The sequence below is a fragment of the Stegodyphus dumicola genome, chromosome 9, assembly GCF_044657685.1.
Source record: "Stegodyphus dumicola isolate Sdum_Otavi_A_Nest chromosome 9, ASM4465768v1".
NCBI classification, from domain to species: Eukaryota; Metazoa; Arthropoda; class Arachnida; order Araneae; family Eresidae; genus Stegodyphus; species Stegodyphus dumicola.
The window spans coordinates 95,302,889-95,322,334 of NC_140776.1; the positions used below are offsets into that span (position 1 = coordinate 95,302,889).

The window sequence follows — 19,446 nt, forward strand, 5'->3', positions numbered from 1 at the left end:
TCATTATTCCAATAAAGAGAAAGGTCTCTATTGAAAAATTTTGGAGGACATTTTTTAACAATAATTGGCAGTTTGTAAAAACTAGATTTTATAAATTTATATAAACATAATAAAATATTTGGCTTTTTATTTCTTTTTATTGAAAACTGTAAATTATTGGCCAGTTGAATAACATGAATTTAATTGATTAAAAACAAAAATTAAATGATTTTAATATATTGAAAATTATAAATGTTGGCGAAAGGTAAAAATGAAATATCCGCTTAGAAACAGTTGCCAGAAGGGCCTTCCTCCATCGAAACGATTACAATCTTATCTGAGACTCAAATTTTAGTTTCTGTATGCATGCAAATTTTTTTTTTTCAAGCTTTCTCGTAAGAAATAAGAAATAAAATTTGAAAATATCGTAAATTTCTCATTCCAAAAAAATGTACATATTACATATAAAATTTTATTGCAATTGGAAAAAAAACTTAATCCAGGTCTAAACTTTGTTCACAAAAGTGCTCACGCGGCCTTTATTTTTGTAAACTTTATTAAGTGGTAACCTGTGGCTTTTATTTATTTGTAACATATACTTCGAAGCACAAAAATTGTTTAATTGAGAAAAATATTAATGCTATAGAGTTTTAAAATTTTAGAAAATCAGTTTTGTAAGACTTGTAAAAAAAAATAGATTTAAAAAAATCTATTTTTTTTTTTTTTAAATTTTGTAAAATCTCAGTGTATCTATACTTATATATTGTTATATGTATGTGAACTTCAGTAGAATGCCGATGTTCTTCTATACTGCTTGCAGTAAACTGAAGAACTGTTTGCAGAGTTTATTTGCATGAAAGCAATACATTCATAGCTATAATGATGTCAGTATAATACTATAATTGGTAATATATGTATAACATAACATAATAGTGCCATATGTATAATAAGTATAACATGACATAATGTAGATACTTTTAATAGGCTTAGTTTCCATTTTTCAGCTCTACAAAACTAAATAAATTAATTTTTTTATTCATTTTATTTTATTTTTCCTTTTTTTAAAGAATTTTGAGAACAATTAAAATTCACACGTAATGATCAGATGAAGTATACACTTTCTTTAGAATAAATCAAAACTCCAGGCAAACGTTCGTAAAATTATCATGAAATTATTAATGAAACAAAACATAATTTATTGCTATGCCTGACGAAATTAACAGATTGTTATTCTCAAACTATGAATGAAAAACGTCAAAATTAATTATAGTTTAAGCACTTAAAAACTTTGAACGTAAATTAGATTGTAAACGTTTTTGATTAATTATACCATAGGATCTGCAAGAGAGTTAATCTCAAGAAAAATTAACCTCAATAAAGAAAGTCTAACCTCAATAAGTACACTGCATGGTTCTAGAAGGTTTGGTCTTCTACAGAAGAGGTCGGTTTCGAAAACTAATACTCACTACGAGAGTTTCTTTAAATTCTGAGAAGTGTGATCATATTTTAAGGTGGCATCTGAAAGATATAGTCATGAAGATTTTATTATATTTCATGATAAACATTTTGGTTAATAATATAGCAGCTTCATTATAAAATGTAATTTGCTTGAAAAAGTAATTAAACATTTATGTAAAACTGAGAATCTGCGAAACTGAAATTTTTACGTGGGCAGAAATAAAGTTTTGCTTTAATTTATTAAAATTACGACTGAGAAGAGTTAGACATATTTATCTAGCAAACAGTCTTTTTTATTTATTTCTTTTTCTGTTTGAAATCAAGATATAGATCGTAGGTCAAGAGAAAATTAGATGGGATATTTTGATAGTTAAAATGAATATTCAACATGTCTGAACATTCGATAGAATATTAACGATTTGGTATGAAACCCTCTACATCCACTCTAGTTCTAGATTAATACATAAAAATAAAAAGTACTTTTGATTCGCTCATATGCATATAGCCCTTTATCATTTGAATGAAAAAAATGTTCAATTACAATATTGCATTTTTTAATTTTTTTTAAATATTGCGTTACATAAATTATTAATGCCAATTTGCAGTTTTTATAAACGTACTGGCGCAATGATGCATTTTGTACAAGTGAAATAATTCTCTATAAGTTGTGTTAACCTGATTTTATGCCGCACTTAGCAAATAAATAGGTAATGAGAGCGAAATCAAAAATTGGGTTTTTCACAGCGAGCATCGACAAAAAGATTTCCGCACTCTTATGAAGGCTGCATTTTTTATAAGTATGCAGTCGCCATTTTTGGAGACTTCGGTTTTTCCAAACAGAAGCCATTTTGAAAAGTTTAAGGTACGTTGAGAAAATCTCCCCATTTTGACCACTTGCAGGTGTTAAAATGGAATCTGAAAGATCAAACCATAGACGTACTTTATTTTAGCACTTTACATTAAATAAAACCAGAAACCTAATAAAAATTGAGTTCAAAAACGAATACTACTAATATTAATAATAGAATAGTTTACGTGTAATAATATTTTTCAATGCTGAGAGAAGTCAATTGTCTCTTCGATGCCTATTTAATAAATAATTAAATTACTCATACTCATTACAAAAATAACCCAAAATGATTTGAGCTCCACAGGAGAAAGGTGATAGAAGTATTTAATTAAATACTTAATATCATGTTCAAGGGTGGATCTCAAATCAAAAAGCGAACTGTTTGCACTGGTATATAATTAAAAATTTGATGAAAGCAGAATCTGCAGCGAATTCAATGTTATAAACTTGAAATAAAGTATTACTTCGGGCTCATCGTTCACAAATAAATACTAGTTTATTATTCCAATAAAGAGAAAGAACTCGATTACAAAATTTTGGAGGATATTTTTACGAATATTTGGCACTTTGTAAAAACTAGTTTTTATAAATTTGTATCAACATAATAAAATATTTGGCTCCTAATTTCTTTTTATTAAAAATTGTATTTTATTGGGTAGATGAATAACGCACAATTTAATTGGTTCAAAAGTAAAATTAAATGTTTTTAATATATTGAAAATTATATAGGCTGGCGGAGGTAAAAATGAAGTATCTGCTCCAAAACATTTCCTGATATTTATAGAATAACGTGGAAAAATGTTTATTCCGAATTGCCATAAAAAGCTTTAATCAAGGTGAAGTTTTTTAAAAAGATATCCAAGATCTTACTCACAACAACTATATTCGTTTACAATAAAGATTCGTATTCTATAGAATACGAGTTAATTAAAAGTTATATATGAAGAAATTAACGTATTTAGTTTTTTCATATATAACTTTTAATGTTAACAATAGGTATAATCAGATTCTTCACATTATTTTGAATCTTACATTATCAAAATCAAAGGAATGGAACCATTAAGATGAGAAAATATTAGATTCATTGCAACACTTCCTGTTATTCTCAGCTCAATAGAAAAATATGTACACTTGAATGCTCTTAATTCGCTGGTGTTAGTAAACGCATAATAATCGACGCTAATTTTAGCTTGAGTCATTTTTGATAATATACCATGAACTTTAATCCGAATATCAGTGCGTGATCAAAATGTCGGAAACGAAATCTTAACAATTAAATAAATCAATAAAATGAAAGCATTGCGAGATTTCCTACTAAAATGATAGCGGTATTTATACACCGTATATTTATAACTGCTAAATAGCTGCTAAACAAATACAATAAAAAACGTAAACAACAGCATGATGTTACGTCATATGCGCAATTTCAACGAATCATCGTCACAAGAGCAATTGAAGCCCATTGGCCATTATTGAGACCCCTCCCTCAGTGGCCATACTGATAGGCATTTATAAACAAATTGTGCATCCGGCGCACGTAGTTATACAGATTCGCTCCCGTACACGTAGGTGGCGAATTATATCCTTGTCTTTATACCTTTCTGAATTTATTTAGCTGTAAATTGTTTTTACTGGTGCTTGTACTCCATCGAGTTGAGTACGTAGGAGAAGTATTTAAGGAAAAGGGAGAAATACAGACTTTTAAAGATGAATTATCATTGGCTAATTGATGCTACATCGTTGGAATTCTTGGACTTGTCTGCTTGCGAGTTTCATGAAAAGCCAAATACGGCGCTAATTTCTGCACTGGATTTATGCGTAACCCCTCGAAGGTATTCCTATTTATCCTTTATACAGGATCGGAAGCATTTAATTGAGCACTGGAGAGTAATGGATGTATTAAGGGAAAACTTTTCTTCCTCTCGTAGAACTGATACAGCAGTTTCCTCCCCAATCAAATTAATTGAAGTTCTTATTCTAACGGAGCAAGCGGATCCTGTCTTAGATGCTTTGACGACCTGCTTTTTTAGCGATTATTCTAGGAACGTAATGGAAAGATTGTCAGCAGACTGGGAAACGGAAACAATCAGAGTCTATTTTAGAACACGTGAAGATGTATTTTCACTGCACAGAAAAATCGTTATTTGCATTTCCTGCTTTCTTCGATCATGTATAACTTGTATAACTTGCAACAGAAGAGAAAAGTCATTGTTCATGAAGGCAGCAATGAAGAAAATAGCAACTGAATTAATAAAAATGATGCAGGATAAGGATTGTACAGATTCCCTTCTTGTTGCGGAAGTGTTTGATGCACTGTGCTTTTCGTGGATGAGTGAGTTTTTCTTCAGATACGAAGCTAGAAGAATGGATTATATTTTTCATCATTTGAAAAAAGCAAACTATTTTTATTTTACTCATATTGTGGATATTCTTCAGAAAGATGGACAATATAACGTATTGCTTCGAAGCAGTCCAGACCACTTGTTGGTGCTCCTCAAATACGGAATTGAGATTAAATACAGCCCAATCTTAAGACCTTATCGATTTTATCAGTTTCATTCAACGGAGCAGCTAGAGCTAAACTGGTAAGTCTTTATTTTGATAATGCTTTCTTATTTTATATTCAAATATTTGGCATCCTCTAACAGCCAAAGCAAATTTATGTTGAAAGAGTAGTTTATTTTAAGAGTTATCTTAGATAAGAGTGTAATTATAAAACAATTTATTACAAAATTTTATTACTTAGTATTTATTTAATTTTAGTATTTAGTAGTCCATTTAGTAAAATCTGTTAAAATGGAAAACACGATTCTTGCTTGGTTTCATGATTTAAAACGACTCGGTCGTCGCTTTTTCGGATAGCCCAAACTTTCCTTTTACTATCGATAGGCAGACTTTTGCCATCGATAATGAAATGGCCGTTTTTTATAAATTACGAAGTTTTTAATGTTTTCGTGTGGGAACTTTGTCAGAAGGAAAATTAATATCGCGAAACCTTGCAGTTTAAAGGAATACATTGCAATATGGTAGCAAAAAAATTTTTTTGTCATTTTTTTTGCTACCATATTGCAAATTTCAAAAAAAAAAAAAAAAAAAAAAAAAATTTTGTCGAAGTAGAAACTGTTAAAAAATTTGCTTATTACTATAGAAAATCATAATCATTCGATGATAAGAGTATGTTATGAAGTATGTTATGTATGATACGAGTTATGAAAGTAAATGTAAAGATAATGTATGTATGTATGTGAAGTAAATAAAATCCTCTAGAACGCAAACACTTTATTTGGTTATCTAGTTGAAAGTTTGGCCATTTTGTTCTATTTGTTCTTAAATGCTTATCAACATAAATTTTTATTAATTTTATTGCCTAAGATCTAGTTGATGTTTCGAGATCTGGTCCAAGTTAAAAAAAAAAAAAAGAAAGAAAGAAAAAAATGTTTATAGGCGTTCATATTCATTAATTTTGTTGCATAACGTGTAATAGAGTTCTGTTTGATTTTTATTTGGTTTCATTGTCAGCTATTGCATGCTTTTTTTTTTAAATAGCTGATGCTTTACAAAACCTTCCATACTATATTAAACATTAAACAGGGTATACTATGATAGATTTGAAAATTTTTATTGTTTCTTCAGAAACTCAACAATTGCCTCGATGACTACTGTATTTTTCATCGTCTTAATGTATAAATGCAGTCTGTTGATTTGAAATATAATAATTTAACAGTCAGTGTGTAAAGAAAATTCATTCTTTAGTTTTATCACGAGCAACGTTTTTCAAAATAATCTTATAATTAAAACAGGTTTTCTGAAGTCTATTTCTTTCTTTAGTGATGTATAAGTCAATGCTGCTTAGCTTGTATAATATTACATTACTGTCTATTTTGACTGGTACCAGTAGGCTAGCAGATAAGATAGCTGAACACTATATGTTTGATCCAGGTACAAATTCTGGTGAATGGGATAGCTGATTTTCCTGTTTTTCCTTATGTATTATGTGAATACAAGTCAATTTCTCATAGAAATACCTTCTCAAAGGCATCCTTTTACCTAAGGTACATAGCTCTTACTGTACGTTACCTTGTTTTGTGTAACTTAGCATAGCCATCAAAACCTTAATAATTTTAATACAAAATGACAAAAAATTTTTTTTGCTACCATATTACCATAACAAATTTCGCAGGATGCACCAAACTGTGTCAACCATGTGTATGTGCAGATAACAATTCTTCAGTTTTTAATAAGCAGCATCACCATTTTTGTATGTTTTTTTTTCCTCCTCTTTTTTTTTTTGTGTGTGCGTGTGTATTTGTCCAAGTTACAATGATTTTTATAACTCATTTTTATTTTTATAACAAATCACTTTTTTAAATGTGAAATTAATTTTAAAATATGCACTTGTGGAATTTGTCTGCAATGGATGAAATAGTGGTATGAATAAAATTCTGAAAAATAAAGCTGTATCAAATTATAAAGTTACAGAAGAATGGAATATGCTATGTTAGTTGAATTTAAATTACCCGGAATCTTTCTCCCTTCGCTGTTGCTATACCACCAAAAGAAAGCCAATTATGAACTGCATCCTGCAAACAAAAACTTGCTTGTAACAAGGTTTATTGATTTATTGGTACAGACTTTAATGGCATATTTGTTACCAAATGAATCTAAAGCAAACCAGTATGAAGGGTAGTTTTACAGGTTAATTTGTTTTCAAATTAGCAACTCTGTAAAAGGGATCATCCAGCTGTACTGACACTGCATGTTCTTTCTCATAGCTTGTTATTTGGTTGTAACAGGCAGTTAATATAAAAACACTTGTAACACTGCTTAATTTTTATGTATGGTATCCCAGTTACATGACTACAACATTTTTCCACTACTTTTTTTACACTGTAATCTTAGTTTAGAAAGTTATTTACCAAGATTTTGGGATGTTGTATAGGAATATCATATGGAACAACTACAGTCAAATGTATTGTTTCAGAAGAGAGTATATACTCTTACTGAATCTTTTCCTGCACTTATTGTTTGATTTGATATTTCCTGTATAGTGGAATGACCATCATGAAAACATAGCGTCCTGTAGCTCTTTCTATATAATTCCATTCAGATATTCACACTTTTATTTTTGTAAGTTAATGCAGAAGACAATACATATTTACATCTATTTCTGATACTTCCAATTTTAAGGAATAATCATGGAGTCTATTATATTTTTAGCATCTTTATATAGAAGATGCTAAAAAAATACTTAACAGGGAGTTTAACATTATTCAGGCAACAAAGGAGCTGAGGTTTATTGCATTGTTAACAATATGTTAAAACTCATACAAGCATTTATTTCTTTTATTATAGATGTAAATCAATGACCAGTTCCTAAAGTATTAAAAGATAAAAGTAAAGGAAAAAATTCTCAGTTCATAGTGCCAAAGTATTTTGTTAATATTGATAAAATTCAATTGAAAAAAGATTACTCATGTTATTATGTAGAATTGATGTTAAAATTCTATATTAGAAACAAGTATCGATTAATTGTGTTAGGTAGAATTAATAAACAGTTGGGTGTAAATTTATTAAATGCATAAAACATAACAAAAGCCAGGGCTGTATTTATTCCTCCATTTAAAAAATTGTGGCTTTGCTATCCAATTGTCTTCAAATCTGTAAATTCAGAAAAAACTGTAAAATTGTAATTTTTTAGAGAGAAGCATTTCCATCCTCAAAAAAATTAATGTTAAAAAAGAATTGAAATACAAAATTTGTGCATTTTATGCAGAAAGTGAAAAGAAAATCATTATTTCATTATAATTTTAATCATAAAAACAGATCTGCTTAATATTGTTTTTTATAACAAAAGCAATAGAATAAAAATATTTCTTTATTTTAAGTATGTCCAGTGATATTAAAAATAGTTTTAAATTTTGATTTTGACTTGAAGATGCCCCAGAGGAGTTGCGCGATATCTAAAATTTCTCTGAAACTTAGTTTGAAAACTTTAAAACTACTTGAAAACTTCAAATTATGTGAAAAAAGAAATGTAGATGTAAACAGCAGTGATTAAAAAGTTTTAATGACCAAAATATTTTCATTCCATCAGATTATTTGTTTATTTTGAAGACGACATTGTAGAGATATTAGGATTTTTTTGGAAGCTGAGAGACGTGAAAAACGAGCAATGCCCTTCCCGCGACTAGAAACATGGACCTCTCGAATATGTGCCGAGGCATGCTACGAAGGCAGGAGAAATACCTTTTAAAACAATCCGATAATGAGATAACAAGTAGAAGATAAGAATTTTTTTCTTCTGGAAAATTTAAAAAAAAAAAAAAAATCATATTGCATATATACAAGCCTAAACCATAAATTATAAGATGTATAAAATTCTTGGATTATCTAATGTGGGAAAAGTAATAAATGTAAATATTAATATATAAGAAGTAATAAATGTAAATATTTCAATAAATGAATAGATAAAAAATGGCCTTAAACAACCTCATGTTTAAATTACTTAGAGAAATTAATGCCAACAAAAACATTATTGAAACAAATGTAGATAAACACAAATTGCTTAATGTATTTAATTTGAATATCTGTTTTGGAACGAAAGGTGTAAACAGCCTTAATATGATTAATAACTCAGATTTGTAATGCATATATTTTTATTTCCAATGGTAGACAAAAGTATATATATATATGTACACACTATCAAATACACATACAAAAAAGTATATCACACACTTAATAACAAACAGAGAATAAGGAAGCCTATTTAGTGCTTGAACATACTATTTAGTGCCTTCCAGTAACAGCCACAGAGATCCTGTACAAAAAAAGCCATGCATTTCGCAGGTGGTGGAGGTTGTATCTTGGACATTTATTACAAAGGATGATCACAGAATTTTTAAATAGAAAGGTTTCACTGAATAATGACCAGGTAAAAGATAAGTTATTATGATGGAATGGTAGGGTATGAACTGCGCCAAATTTGATCGAAAATCCCCGTCCCCCTCTTTTTTAATCCACGAACTGCGTGACGTTTCCTGTCCCCCATTTGTCTCCAAGAAGATTGGGTGCTACAAAAAGTCGTTTATCGCCATTAATGGGACATTCTATTAAGACTGCAAGCCTTTATTTTCGTTTATCAATATTGTAAAAATTGTGCATGTAAAACAAATATTAATTTAAAGTCTGGCATGTGCTAAAAAATAAATTTCTTTTACACTCATTTTAAAGTTTTATGATGCTTAAAGGAATGATGAGCCAGATCTTTTTTATTCTCTGTAAGAATTAAAAACTTTCCAAGTTGTAGATTTTTGTCGCTGATATATTGATATATATATATATATATATCAGTTTTGAATAATAAAATTGATAGATTAATGGCATACACAAAACTTATACATAATCAACCTATCAAATATCGGATTTGTAACTCACCTTAAATAAGTTTCTTGTCTAGATAAATATTAACAAATCTTCTTAGACAGCAGAATGGTTTTAACTTTCAAATTTACCATTTTAGGTAAACAGTTCTAATTTAATTATAAAAATTATCTTTATTAAATCTAAAAATTGGACTTCTTAAATCGTTCTAAATTCACACTAATACTTGCAATATATTCCCATATTCAGCTATCCATTTTTGATCATTGAAGTTATTTTAAGGTTATTTAACTTTCTTACGAAGTCCGTATTTTAATACTAGAAACGTTTAAATATTTATTCTGTTTTTCAGTTACTCTAACTGATATACTTTGGCATACATTTAATTTCTAATACACATTTAATTAATAAATTGATAATTATGAGTATCTGCAGAATTTTCATAATTAACAAAAAAAATTCGAACTCCCTTATATTTATATCTTGGGATTTTGAGTTCCCTTTTTATCCATACCTTTTTCACATATTGCTGCACTTCATGTATGTAAAATTTATATATTTTGTATTGCATTTATGCCAATTTATATTTAAATGATAATTTTTACAAATTCTTGCATCATAACTCTAGTTATGAGAAAATATTTCTAACACCTCCGTAAAGCTGAATCTTCAGCATGCAGCTCATTTTCTAACCTAATTTCAGGCTGAACTATTTGTAAAATTAATTATTTGTTAACAAAAATAGTCACTAAATCACGCTAATAATATTTCTATTGCAGTAATTTATAATACAATAAGTTCACGTGATTTACAATAGAATTCATTTATAATTTTTTCAGCAGCATTGAAATTAATAGCAGATATTGATAATGTTATACATTTAGATTACAATGATTTAGATTGTCATTGTCTTCTTCGCTGATGCTTGTATGCTATATTCCTAATATTTCATGATAGTATACAGATAAGCTTAACTCATTCACCAAACATTTAAATCTCTAATTCAGCCCACTTTTGTTCTTGCCTGTGCTGTATCTTCTATTTTCTTTAATATATTGTTCAGTCTTATTTCAAAAGGTCTTATGATCAAGCGGAAAACTCACTAAACATTGGTAGTTCGACCCGACTTTCTAATCCCAGAAATCCTCCAGCTCTTTCTTTTTTTGTACTTATTTACTGTGTAAAAATATATCGTAAAAATTTCAGTTCATGAAGCAAAAATATTTTTTAAATTTATTCTTTAAAAATATTGCAAAACTTTTCACCTTTACCTTATCAAATCTTTTTATAAATCTCTTTAATAAGAAAAAATAAAGAAAGAAATTAACTCGGATAACTTGAATGACCAAGAAGATTGAGTGCTGCAAAAAGTCATTTATCGCCATTAATGGGGCATTTTATTGAGATGCAAGCCTCTACTTTCGTTTATCAATATTGTACAAACCTGAGCATACAAAACAAATATTATTTTAAAGTCCGGTGTGTGCTAAAGTAAAAGTGAATTTCTTTTACACTCATTTTAAAGTTTTATGATGCTTAAAAGAATGATCAGCCAGATCTTTATTATTCTCTGTAAGAATTAAAAACATTCCAAGTTGTAGATTTTTGTCGCTGATATATTGATATATATATATATATATATATATAAGTTTTGAATAGTAAAATTGATAGATTAATGACATACACAAAACTGATACATAATCAACGTATCAAATATCGGATTTGTAGCTCACCTTAAATAAGTTTCTTGTCTAAATAAATATTAACAAATCTTCTTAGATAGCAGAATGGTTTTAACTTTCAAATTTACCATTTTAGGTAAACAGTTCTAATTTAATTATAAAAATTATCTTTATTAAATCTAAAAATTGGACTTCTTAAATCGTTCTAAATTCACACTAATACTTGCAATATATTCCCGTATTAAGCTATCCATTTTTGATCATTGAAGTTATTTAACTTTGTTACAAATTCCATATTTTAATACTAGAAATGTTTAAATATTTATTCCGTTTTCCACCTGATGTACTTTGGCATACATTTAATTTCTAATACACATTTAATTAATAAATTAATAATTATGAGTGTCAGAAGAATTTTCATAATTAACAAAATAATAATAATAATAATAATAATAATAAATAATAAAAAATAAACTCCCTTATATTCATATCCTGGGATTTTCAATTCCCTTTTAATCCATTCCTTTTTCACATATTGTTGCACTGTACTCAAGTTTTCATGTATGTAGAATTTATATACTTTGTATTGTATTTATGCCAATTTTCATTTAAATGATAATTTTTACAAATTTTTACATCACAACTCTAGTTAACAGAAGATGTTTCTAACACCTTGGCAAAGCTTAATCTTCAGCATGTAGGTTATTTTCCAACCTAGTTTCAGGCCGAATTATTTGTAAAATTAATTACTTGAAATTATTTGTTAACAAAGATGGTGCTAAATCACGCTAATAATATTTCTAACTTTGTAATTTATAATTCAATGAGTTCATATGATTTATAATATAATTCATTTATAATTTTTTCAGCAGTATTGAAATTAATAGCAGATACTGATAATGATATACATTTAGATTACAATGATTTAGATTGTCATTGCCTTCTTCATTCATGCTTTTATGCTACATTCCTAATATTTCATAATGGCATACAGGTAAGTTTAACTCATTCACCAAACATGTAAATCTCTAATTCAGGCCACTTTTGTTCTTACGTGTGCTGTATCTTCTATTTTCTTTAATATATTGTTCAGCTAATTTCAAAAGGTCTTGTGGAAAAGTCACTAAACATTGGTAGTTCGATCCGAGTTTCTAGTTCCAGTGATCCCCCAGCTCTTTCTTTTTTTGTACTTATTTACTGTATAAAAATGTAGCGTAAAAATTTCAGTTCACTAAGTAAAAATACTTTTTAAATTTATTCCTTAAAAATATTGCAAAAATTTTCACCTTTACCTTAGCATATCTTTTTACAAATCCCTCTGATAAGAAAAAATAAGGAAAGAAATTAACTCAGTTTCGGTGATTGATACCTCGGTGCAAATTATATGTAACATTTTTCCAAAAGCATAGAGTTTATATGGATATCAATAAATTAAGGATTATTTCTCCATCTACTTTTCTTAACATGTTTATTCCAGAATTTTCTTTTCACACTGTAACGCTTAACTTTATGAGTTTTCTATAATCATTCAATTTCTCTAGCCATGGCAACTTTGCATACCTTCTGACAAGTAGTTATATTTTTAACCGCTGTATTTTAATTCCTGTTGACTATCAGTACATTATTCACTTGTTTCGCAAGTGCAACTTTCATTTTATACGCAAATCTACGTAAAATAGCATTAAAACTTCAGTTATGCGGAGCTCCTGATTGATTGCTTGTTTTAGATTGAATGAAATTAAGCTTAATGTTACTGTTAATTAGCTTGTTATTAATTTAATTGTATGTTTATAACTAATTATATGTTCAGATATTTCCAAGTATATTACACAAACTTTTGCATCCTAATTTTTAGTTTTTGGTTAAAAAAATAAGCTTATTTATTGAGAGGCCTGATTGATTACATTAATTTGCAGTACTGTTAATCTAATTCTTTTCTTATAGATAAATTTTAAAAAAACTTCTTAACATAATAATTTAAATTTATTTACAATTTATACGTCAGTGATCCAAACGCACAGTAATGTTGTTATAATAGATTTCATGCTAAGCTTTTTTTTAATTTAACTATTAATTTCTGCAAACATTTACATGATTGCTTTAATTAACAAAAAATATTTCTAGCACACTTTAACACACTTTGATATGGAATAATTTTTTGCACTCTATTAAATTTTCCAGTCTAGTTCAGACATCTTGACTATTATTGAAGTAATTTATTAAAAATATAATTTGTATGCTTTATAATTATTTAATTTATGATATTATTATAATAAATGACAGATGTTTGTAATGCTAATATGTATGTTTACCAATACCTTTTATTTTCTTTGTTAGCTCTTGCATTTATTACTGTTATTCAAGTAATTAGCCTGCTTGTTAGATATTTTTTACTTGTTCTTGTGATATGTAATTCAATTTATTTATTTTTATTTTTTTCTTATCTATTATTGGCTTTGAAAAGTTAAATTGTAACCCTGTAGGCAGCAGGGGGGAAGAAATTTTGATTGGTTCAGTTGGACTATAGCTCGACCAGGGGGGGATTTTCATTAGCGCAGTTGGAGTACACCCGATGGAATTAGCCTTTGGGTATCGGAAATGGACATGTAGTTGAAGAACGAAAGCTTGCTTTATATTACAGAGATTTCTAATACATTAATTTAATATATTTAAAAAATATTTTAATAATATACTACTTTTCTAATATATTTATTTTATTATCCAAAATTATTTTCTAATTAACAGAAAGGTACGGCATAAGTTTCAGTGATCAATTGTCAGAAAGACGTCTGAATGGTTTAATAATAATAATACAAGGAAATAAGCTTATTTTACACATGCCTTATGGCATAAGAAAAGGAACTTCTGAAGTATATTAAAAACTAAAAAGATTTACATATACCATAGAAATGATTTTTAACTCTAAACAAAATTACTGGTTATCGTTTCGGAAACAAATTTCAATACTTGCCCATAGTAAGACCAACTTGTGAAAGATTTTTGCCAAACTGCAAATCATTGTGTAAGGAAGAAAATTTTCAAAAGCCATTTTGAAATTTTAATAATATGACTAATAATCATAAGATACTACTTTTTGATCCATAACATGGGTTGTTTGAACTAACTAAGAAAAAACTTTAAATTGCATCAGTATTATAATGAGCTAATAAATTTTAAATCACAGTGAACCATATGTAAGACAGTCAGACACAGCTGCTATAAAAATATTTCTACGGAAGTGGTTGTCTTAGGGAGGGGATAATTGATGCCAATGTTGTTAAATTACCACTTTTGTCGTCCTGGTACAGTTTTCTGTCTATACATTTTGAATCTGAAATAATGCATTCAGCATGGCATGCACACTGGGTGTAAGGAAAGAGAAGCAACAGAAAGAAACTGGAGAATATGGTTAAATAATAAAAACCAAATCCTTAATACCACTATTGACAGAAAGAGACCAAAATGCAAATAAGAAGCAAATTTCCTTAAAGGCTAATAATGAAGAAGGATTAAAATTAGAATCAATGGTTAAAACCATGGGATTTTTATTGATATAAAATGTCAAATGCCAAATGAAGTGGTGTCTTTCCCCCCCCCCCCCAGTATAATTTTTCGATGTGGAGAAATGGAAAACATGATTTTTTTTTTTAACTAGCAATCGTAGGCAATGCAGAATTTATTAATTTCTTTTCTTTGAACATAATTTTGTGTTGTTCAGTACAAAATTTAGTTCACGCATCTCTGCTGTTTGGGGGAAACTTAAAAAAGAACTCTGCGAACATAATTAAAATAATAATAATAATAATAAAAAATACGGGTCACTAAAATAAATAAAAATTCAGATTCTTTTCTTGTGTTCTAACATATGTAATTATTACTTCAGTAGATTCTAATATTTATTTTATAATCATGCATTATTACTAAGGCAACAATACAGACATATATAAATTTTAACTATTTTTTACTGTCATTACATGCACAATTGCTGTTTTTTTTTATTAACAAGAGAATTGAACAAAGCATATCTATACTTTTGTATCAGCAATATGAGTAAGTTTCTGTTTATTAAGACTTTTAAAGTTCTCAAGATGAATTAATTCGAATAATGGAAATAATTGACTGTAGCATAGAGATTTATTCACATTGCGTCCACTCTCGTATACAGCAAGAAAAAAAAAAAATTAAATATAAAGAGCGGCCCTTATCAATTCCGCAAGATTTTCCATATACAACCTTAAAACGTAAACAAAGTATCGAAGCTTCGTAATCGATTACAGAGCGCAAAGCTATCAGCTATTTGTCATCGATGGGGAAAGGAGAGTCTGGGCCATACGAAAAAGCGGCGACCGTTTAAAACATTCCTGGTAATGTGAGTCTCTTAATATATTAGTGGAACTGTTAACTTTGGCGAAACTTTTAATCAAATGATTAAATATTAGATCATTTAATTATATCTTTTATTAATTTTCACTTTTAGTCATTTGATTAAGCTGTAAGCACTAATACGGGACCGAAACGCAATGGTTCCTTCGCGAGAAAATCGCGTGAATAAGATTGCTAATGTATGACTATTATCGTCACCTTTGGTCGAGTTTATCTGCTCTGGGGGTTATCTCATCTAATGCTTCTTTCTTTTCTTCTGAAATTAATTAAGATTCTTTTGAATTGTTGTATATTTCTCGCGTGCTCTTTCTTTTAGTGGCCACACATAGCAGAATTTTGATGCTTTCACCATAGGTAGAAAGACAAGTAATCTTCCGCTTGACGTTTATCTGGAATCAATATTTAAATTTACCGAATTTTGGAACGTTTTCCAGATATAATTACACGTACTTTTTAGCAGTGTCCAATTGCTAACAAAGATTAATTTTCAAATGATTTTTCCTTTTTTACATCCGATCCGAGATAACTAGGATTAACCAATGAAAGAAAATCTGACAAGGTTAAAAAAAAAAGAAATATACGAATTTAAGTCAAATATCTATAAAATAGGGATTAATAACTTTTACTAATGTAACAGTTTAAGCTAATATACCATACTCTTATAAATTATAGATATAACAAAAATATATATCTCTGAGGAAATGTTGCGGTTTTGGATAGTTTAAAGCAATAAATAGAATCAGCAAGCACTGGACACTGAAGCAATCGAAGAGCCTAAAATTTTATTTCAGAATAACTACTGAAAATTAACATTCTTATTGAAAAATTAGGAGATCTTTAAATAATAAATACTAGGCCCCCATTCTTTTATCCACTGGTAAGAAATATATATCTTGGTGATTCTTCTTGAATGCTTTCTAAGTACGCCTATGACTAATTTTCTGATTGAAATGGTTCACCTTAATTCCTGCAATGTTTACCTGTCATTTTCTCCTCTCTAAACAATATTTATTTTTAGGGGAAGAATTCCTGCCTTTTTGCGAAGACGATGGATAAATCTAAGACCAAGAGAAGCTGTTATTGTCGAAATTTTTACTAATTTGTATGGCTGGAGTGTTTCACATTTTGCTGTTTACTTGAACAGTCTATGCCTGATATGGAGATCCGTTCCAGACACCTTCCTTTCGTACGAGGAAATGAAAAGTTTTCTGCTGAGACATGTTGACACCAAGGCTGTGGAGCAAATTTGCAACGAACTTCAAAATCGTGAGTACCACAGTTTTAACATGATCCATCAACCAAGAACGCTGTCGCATTATTCCCGGTGTGTGTTGAGGGATACTCTGATGTGCAATTCACAGTTGCCAGAGGGGATTGAACAACTTCCTCTGCCTAAACGATTACAATCTTATCTGAGACTCGAATTTTAGTTTCTGTATGAATGCAAGGTTTTTCTTCTACATTTCTCATAAAAATTATGAAATGAAATTTGCAAAAAATCGTAAATTTCTCATTCCAAAAAAATGCACATATGATGTATGAAATTTTATTGCAATTGAAAAAAAAAAAAAAAAAAAAAAAAAAAAAAAAAAAAAAAAAAAAAAAAAAACTTAATTTAGGTCTCCACTTTGTTCACAAAAGTGTTCACCAGGCCTTTATTTTTGTAACCATTGGCCTTCACTTATTTGTAACATATACGTAGAAGCACAAAAATTTTTTAATTGAGAAAAATATTAATGCTATAGAGTTTTAAAAATTTAGAAAATCAGTTTTGTTAGATTTATTAATTAATTATTTTTTATAAAGCCTCATTGTATCTATACTTATATTTTGTTATATGTATATGAACTTCACAAAATGCCGTTGTTCTATACTGCTTGCAGTAAACTTAAGAATTGTTTGTAGAGTTTATTTGCATGAAAGCAATACATTCATAGCTATAATGATGTCAGTATAATACTATAATTGGTAATATATGTATAACATAACATAATAGTGCCATATGTATAATATATATAATATGACATAATGTAGATACTTTTAATAGGCTTAGTTTCCATTTTTCAGCTCTACAATACTAAATAAATTAATTTTTTTATTCATTTTATTTTCTTTTTCCTTTTTTTAAAGAATTCTGAGAACAATTAAAATTCACACGTAATGATCAGTTGAAGTATACACTTTCTTTAGAATAAATCAGAACTCCAGGCAAACATTCGTAAAATTATCATGAAATTATTAATGAAAAAAAATAATTTATTGCTATGCCTGACGAAATTAACACATTGTTATTCTCAGACTATGGATGAAAAATGTCAAAATTAATTATAGTTTAAGCACTTAAAAACTTTGGAACTTAAATTAGATTGTAAACTTTTTTGATTAATTATACCATAGGATCTGCAAGAAAGTTAATCTCAAGAAAAATTAACCTCAATAAAGAAAATCTAACCTCAATAAGTACACTGCATGGTTCTAGAAGGTTTGGTCTTCTACAGAAGAGGTCTGTTTCGAAAACTAATACTCAGTACGAGAGTTTCTTTAAATTCTGAGAAGTGGTGATCATATTTTAAGGTTGCATCTGAAAGATATAGTCATGAAGATTTAATTATATTTCATGATAAACATTTTGGTTAATAATATAGCAGCTTCATTATATAATGTAATTTGCTTGAAAAAATAATTAAACATTTATGTAAAACTGAGAATCTGCGAAACTGAAATTTTTACGTGGGCAGAAATAAAGTTTTGCTTTAATTTCTTAAATTTACGACTTGGAAGAGTTAGACATATTTATCTAGCAAACAGTCTTTTTTTATTTATTTCTTTTTCTGTTTGAAATCAAGATATAGATCTTAGGTCGAGAGAAAATTAGATGGGACATTTTGATAGTTAAAATGAATATTCAACATGTCTGAACATTCGATAGAATATTAACGATTTGGTATGAAACCCTCTACATCCACTCTAGTTCTCCCGAAGAAAGATTAATACATAAAATTAAAAAGTACTTTTGCATCGCTCATATGCATATAGTCCTTTATCATTTGAATGAAAATAAGGTTCAATTACAATATTGCATTTTTTAATTTTTTTTAAATATTGCGTTACATAAATGAATTTCCATGAAGCACAACCTCGACATTTTCCTGAGACGCAAACAACAATATTATCAACACTTTTATGCCAATATCACGTATGGGTGCGACCACATATTTGTCATTTGTGTTTCCTAAAGATTGGAACATCTTAATGCGAATTTGCAGTTTTTCATAAACGTACTGGCGCAATGATGCATTTTGTACAAGTGAACTAATTTTCTATAAGTTGTGTTAACCTCATTTTATGCCGCACTTCGCAAATAAATAGGTAATGAGAGCGAAATCAAAAATTGGGTTTTTCACAGCGAGCATCGACAAAAAGATTTCCGCACTCTTATGAAGGCTGCATTTTTTATAAGTATGCAGTCGCCATTTTTGGAGACTTCGGTTTTTCGAAACAGAAGCCATTTTGAATAAGTTTAAGGTGCATTGAGAAAATCTCTCTATTTTACACCCACAGGTGTTAAAATGGAATCTGAAAGATCAAACCATAAAAGCTTTTTATTTTAGCACTTTTCATTAAATAAAACAAGAACCCTGATAAAAAATTGAGTTCAAAAAACGAATACTACTGATATTAATAATAGAATAATTTACGTGTAATAATATTTTT

General features: G+C 28.5%; 1 protein-coding gene across 6 annotated transcripts; it reads left to right on the forward strand.

Moving 5' to 3' along the window:
* The first annotated feature begins 3,854 nt into the window (after window positions 1-3,854).
* Window positions 3,855-17,834, forward strand: LOC118192759 (uncharacterized). Of its 6 annotated transcripts, none has more exons than XM_035363771.2 (2): window positions 3,855-4,872; window positions 16,751-17,834. In XM_035363771.2, exons 1-2 carry the CDS (start codon window positions 3,995-3,997, stop codon window positions 17,160-17,162), a joined length of 1,290 nt encoding a protein of 429 aa, XP_035219662.2. In that variant the 5' UTR covers window positions 3,855-3,994; the 3' UTR covers window positions 17,163-17,834. The 6 variants fall into 6 exon arrangements, 1 of the variants encoding a protein (XP_035219662.2); XR_015043039.1 differs by lacking the exon at window positions 3,855-4,872 and adding an exon at window positions 5,184-5,523; XR_015043038.1 differs by lacking the exon at window positions 3,855-4,872 and adding an exon at window positions 5,184-5,519.
* The last annotated feature ends 1,612 nt before the right edge of the window (window positions 17,835-19,446 follow it).

Bases quoted from the DNA above. Each gene is read 5' to 3' on its own strand.
- LOC118192759 (XM_035363771.2), top strand. From the start codon at position 3,995: ATGAATTATCATTGGCTAATTGATGCTACATCGTTGGAATTCTTGGAC. The intron at 4,873-16,750 runs GTAAGTCTTTAT...ATTTATTTTTAG, and splicing joins GAGCAGCTAGAGCTAAACTG to GGGAAGAATTCCTGCCTTTT.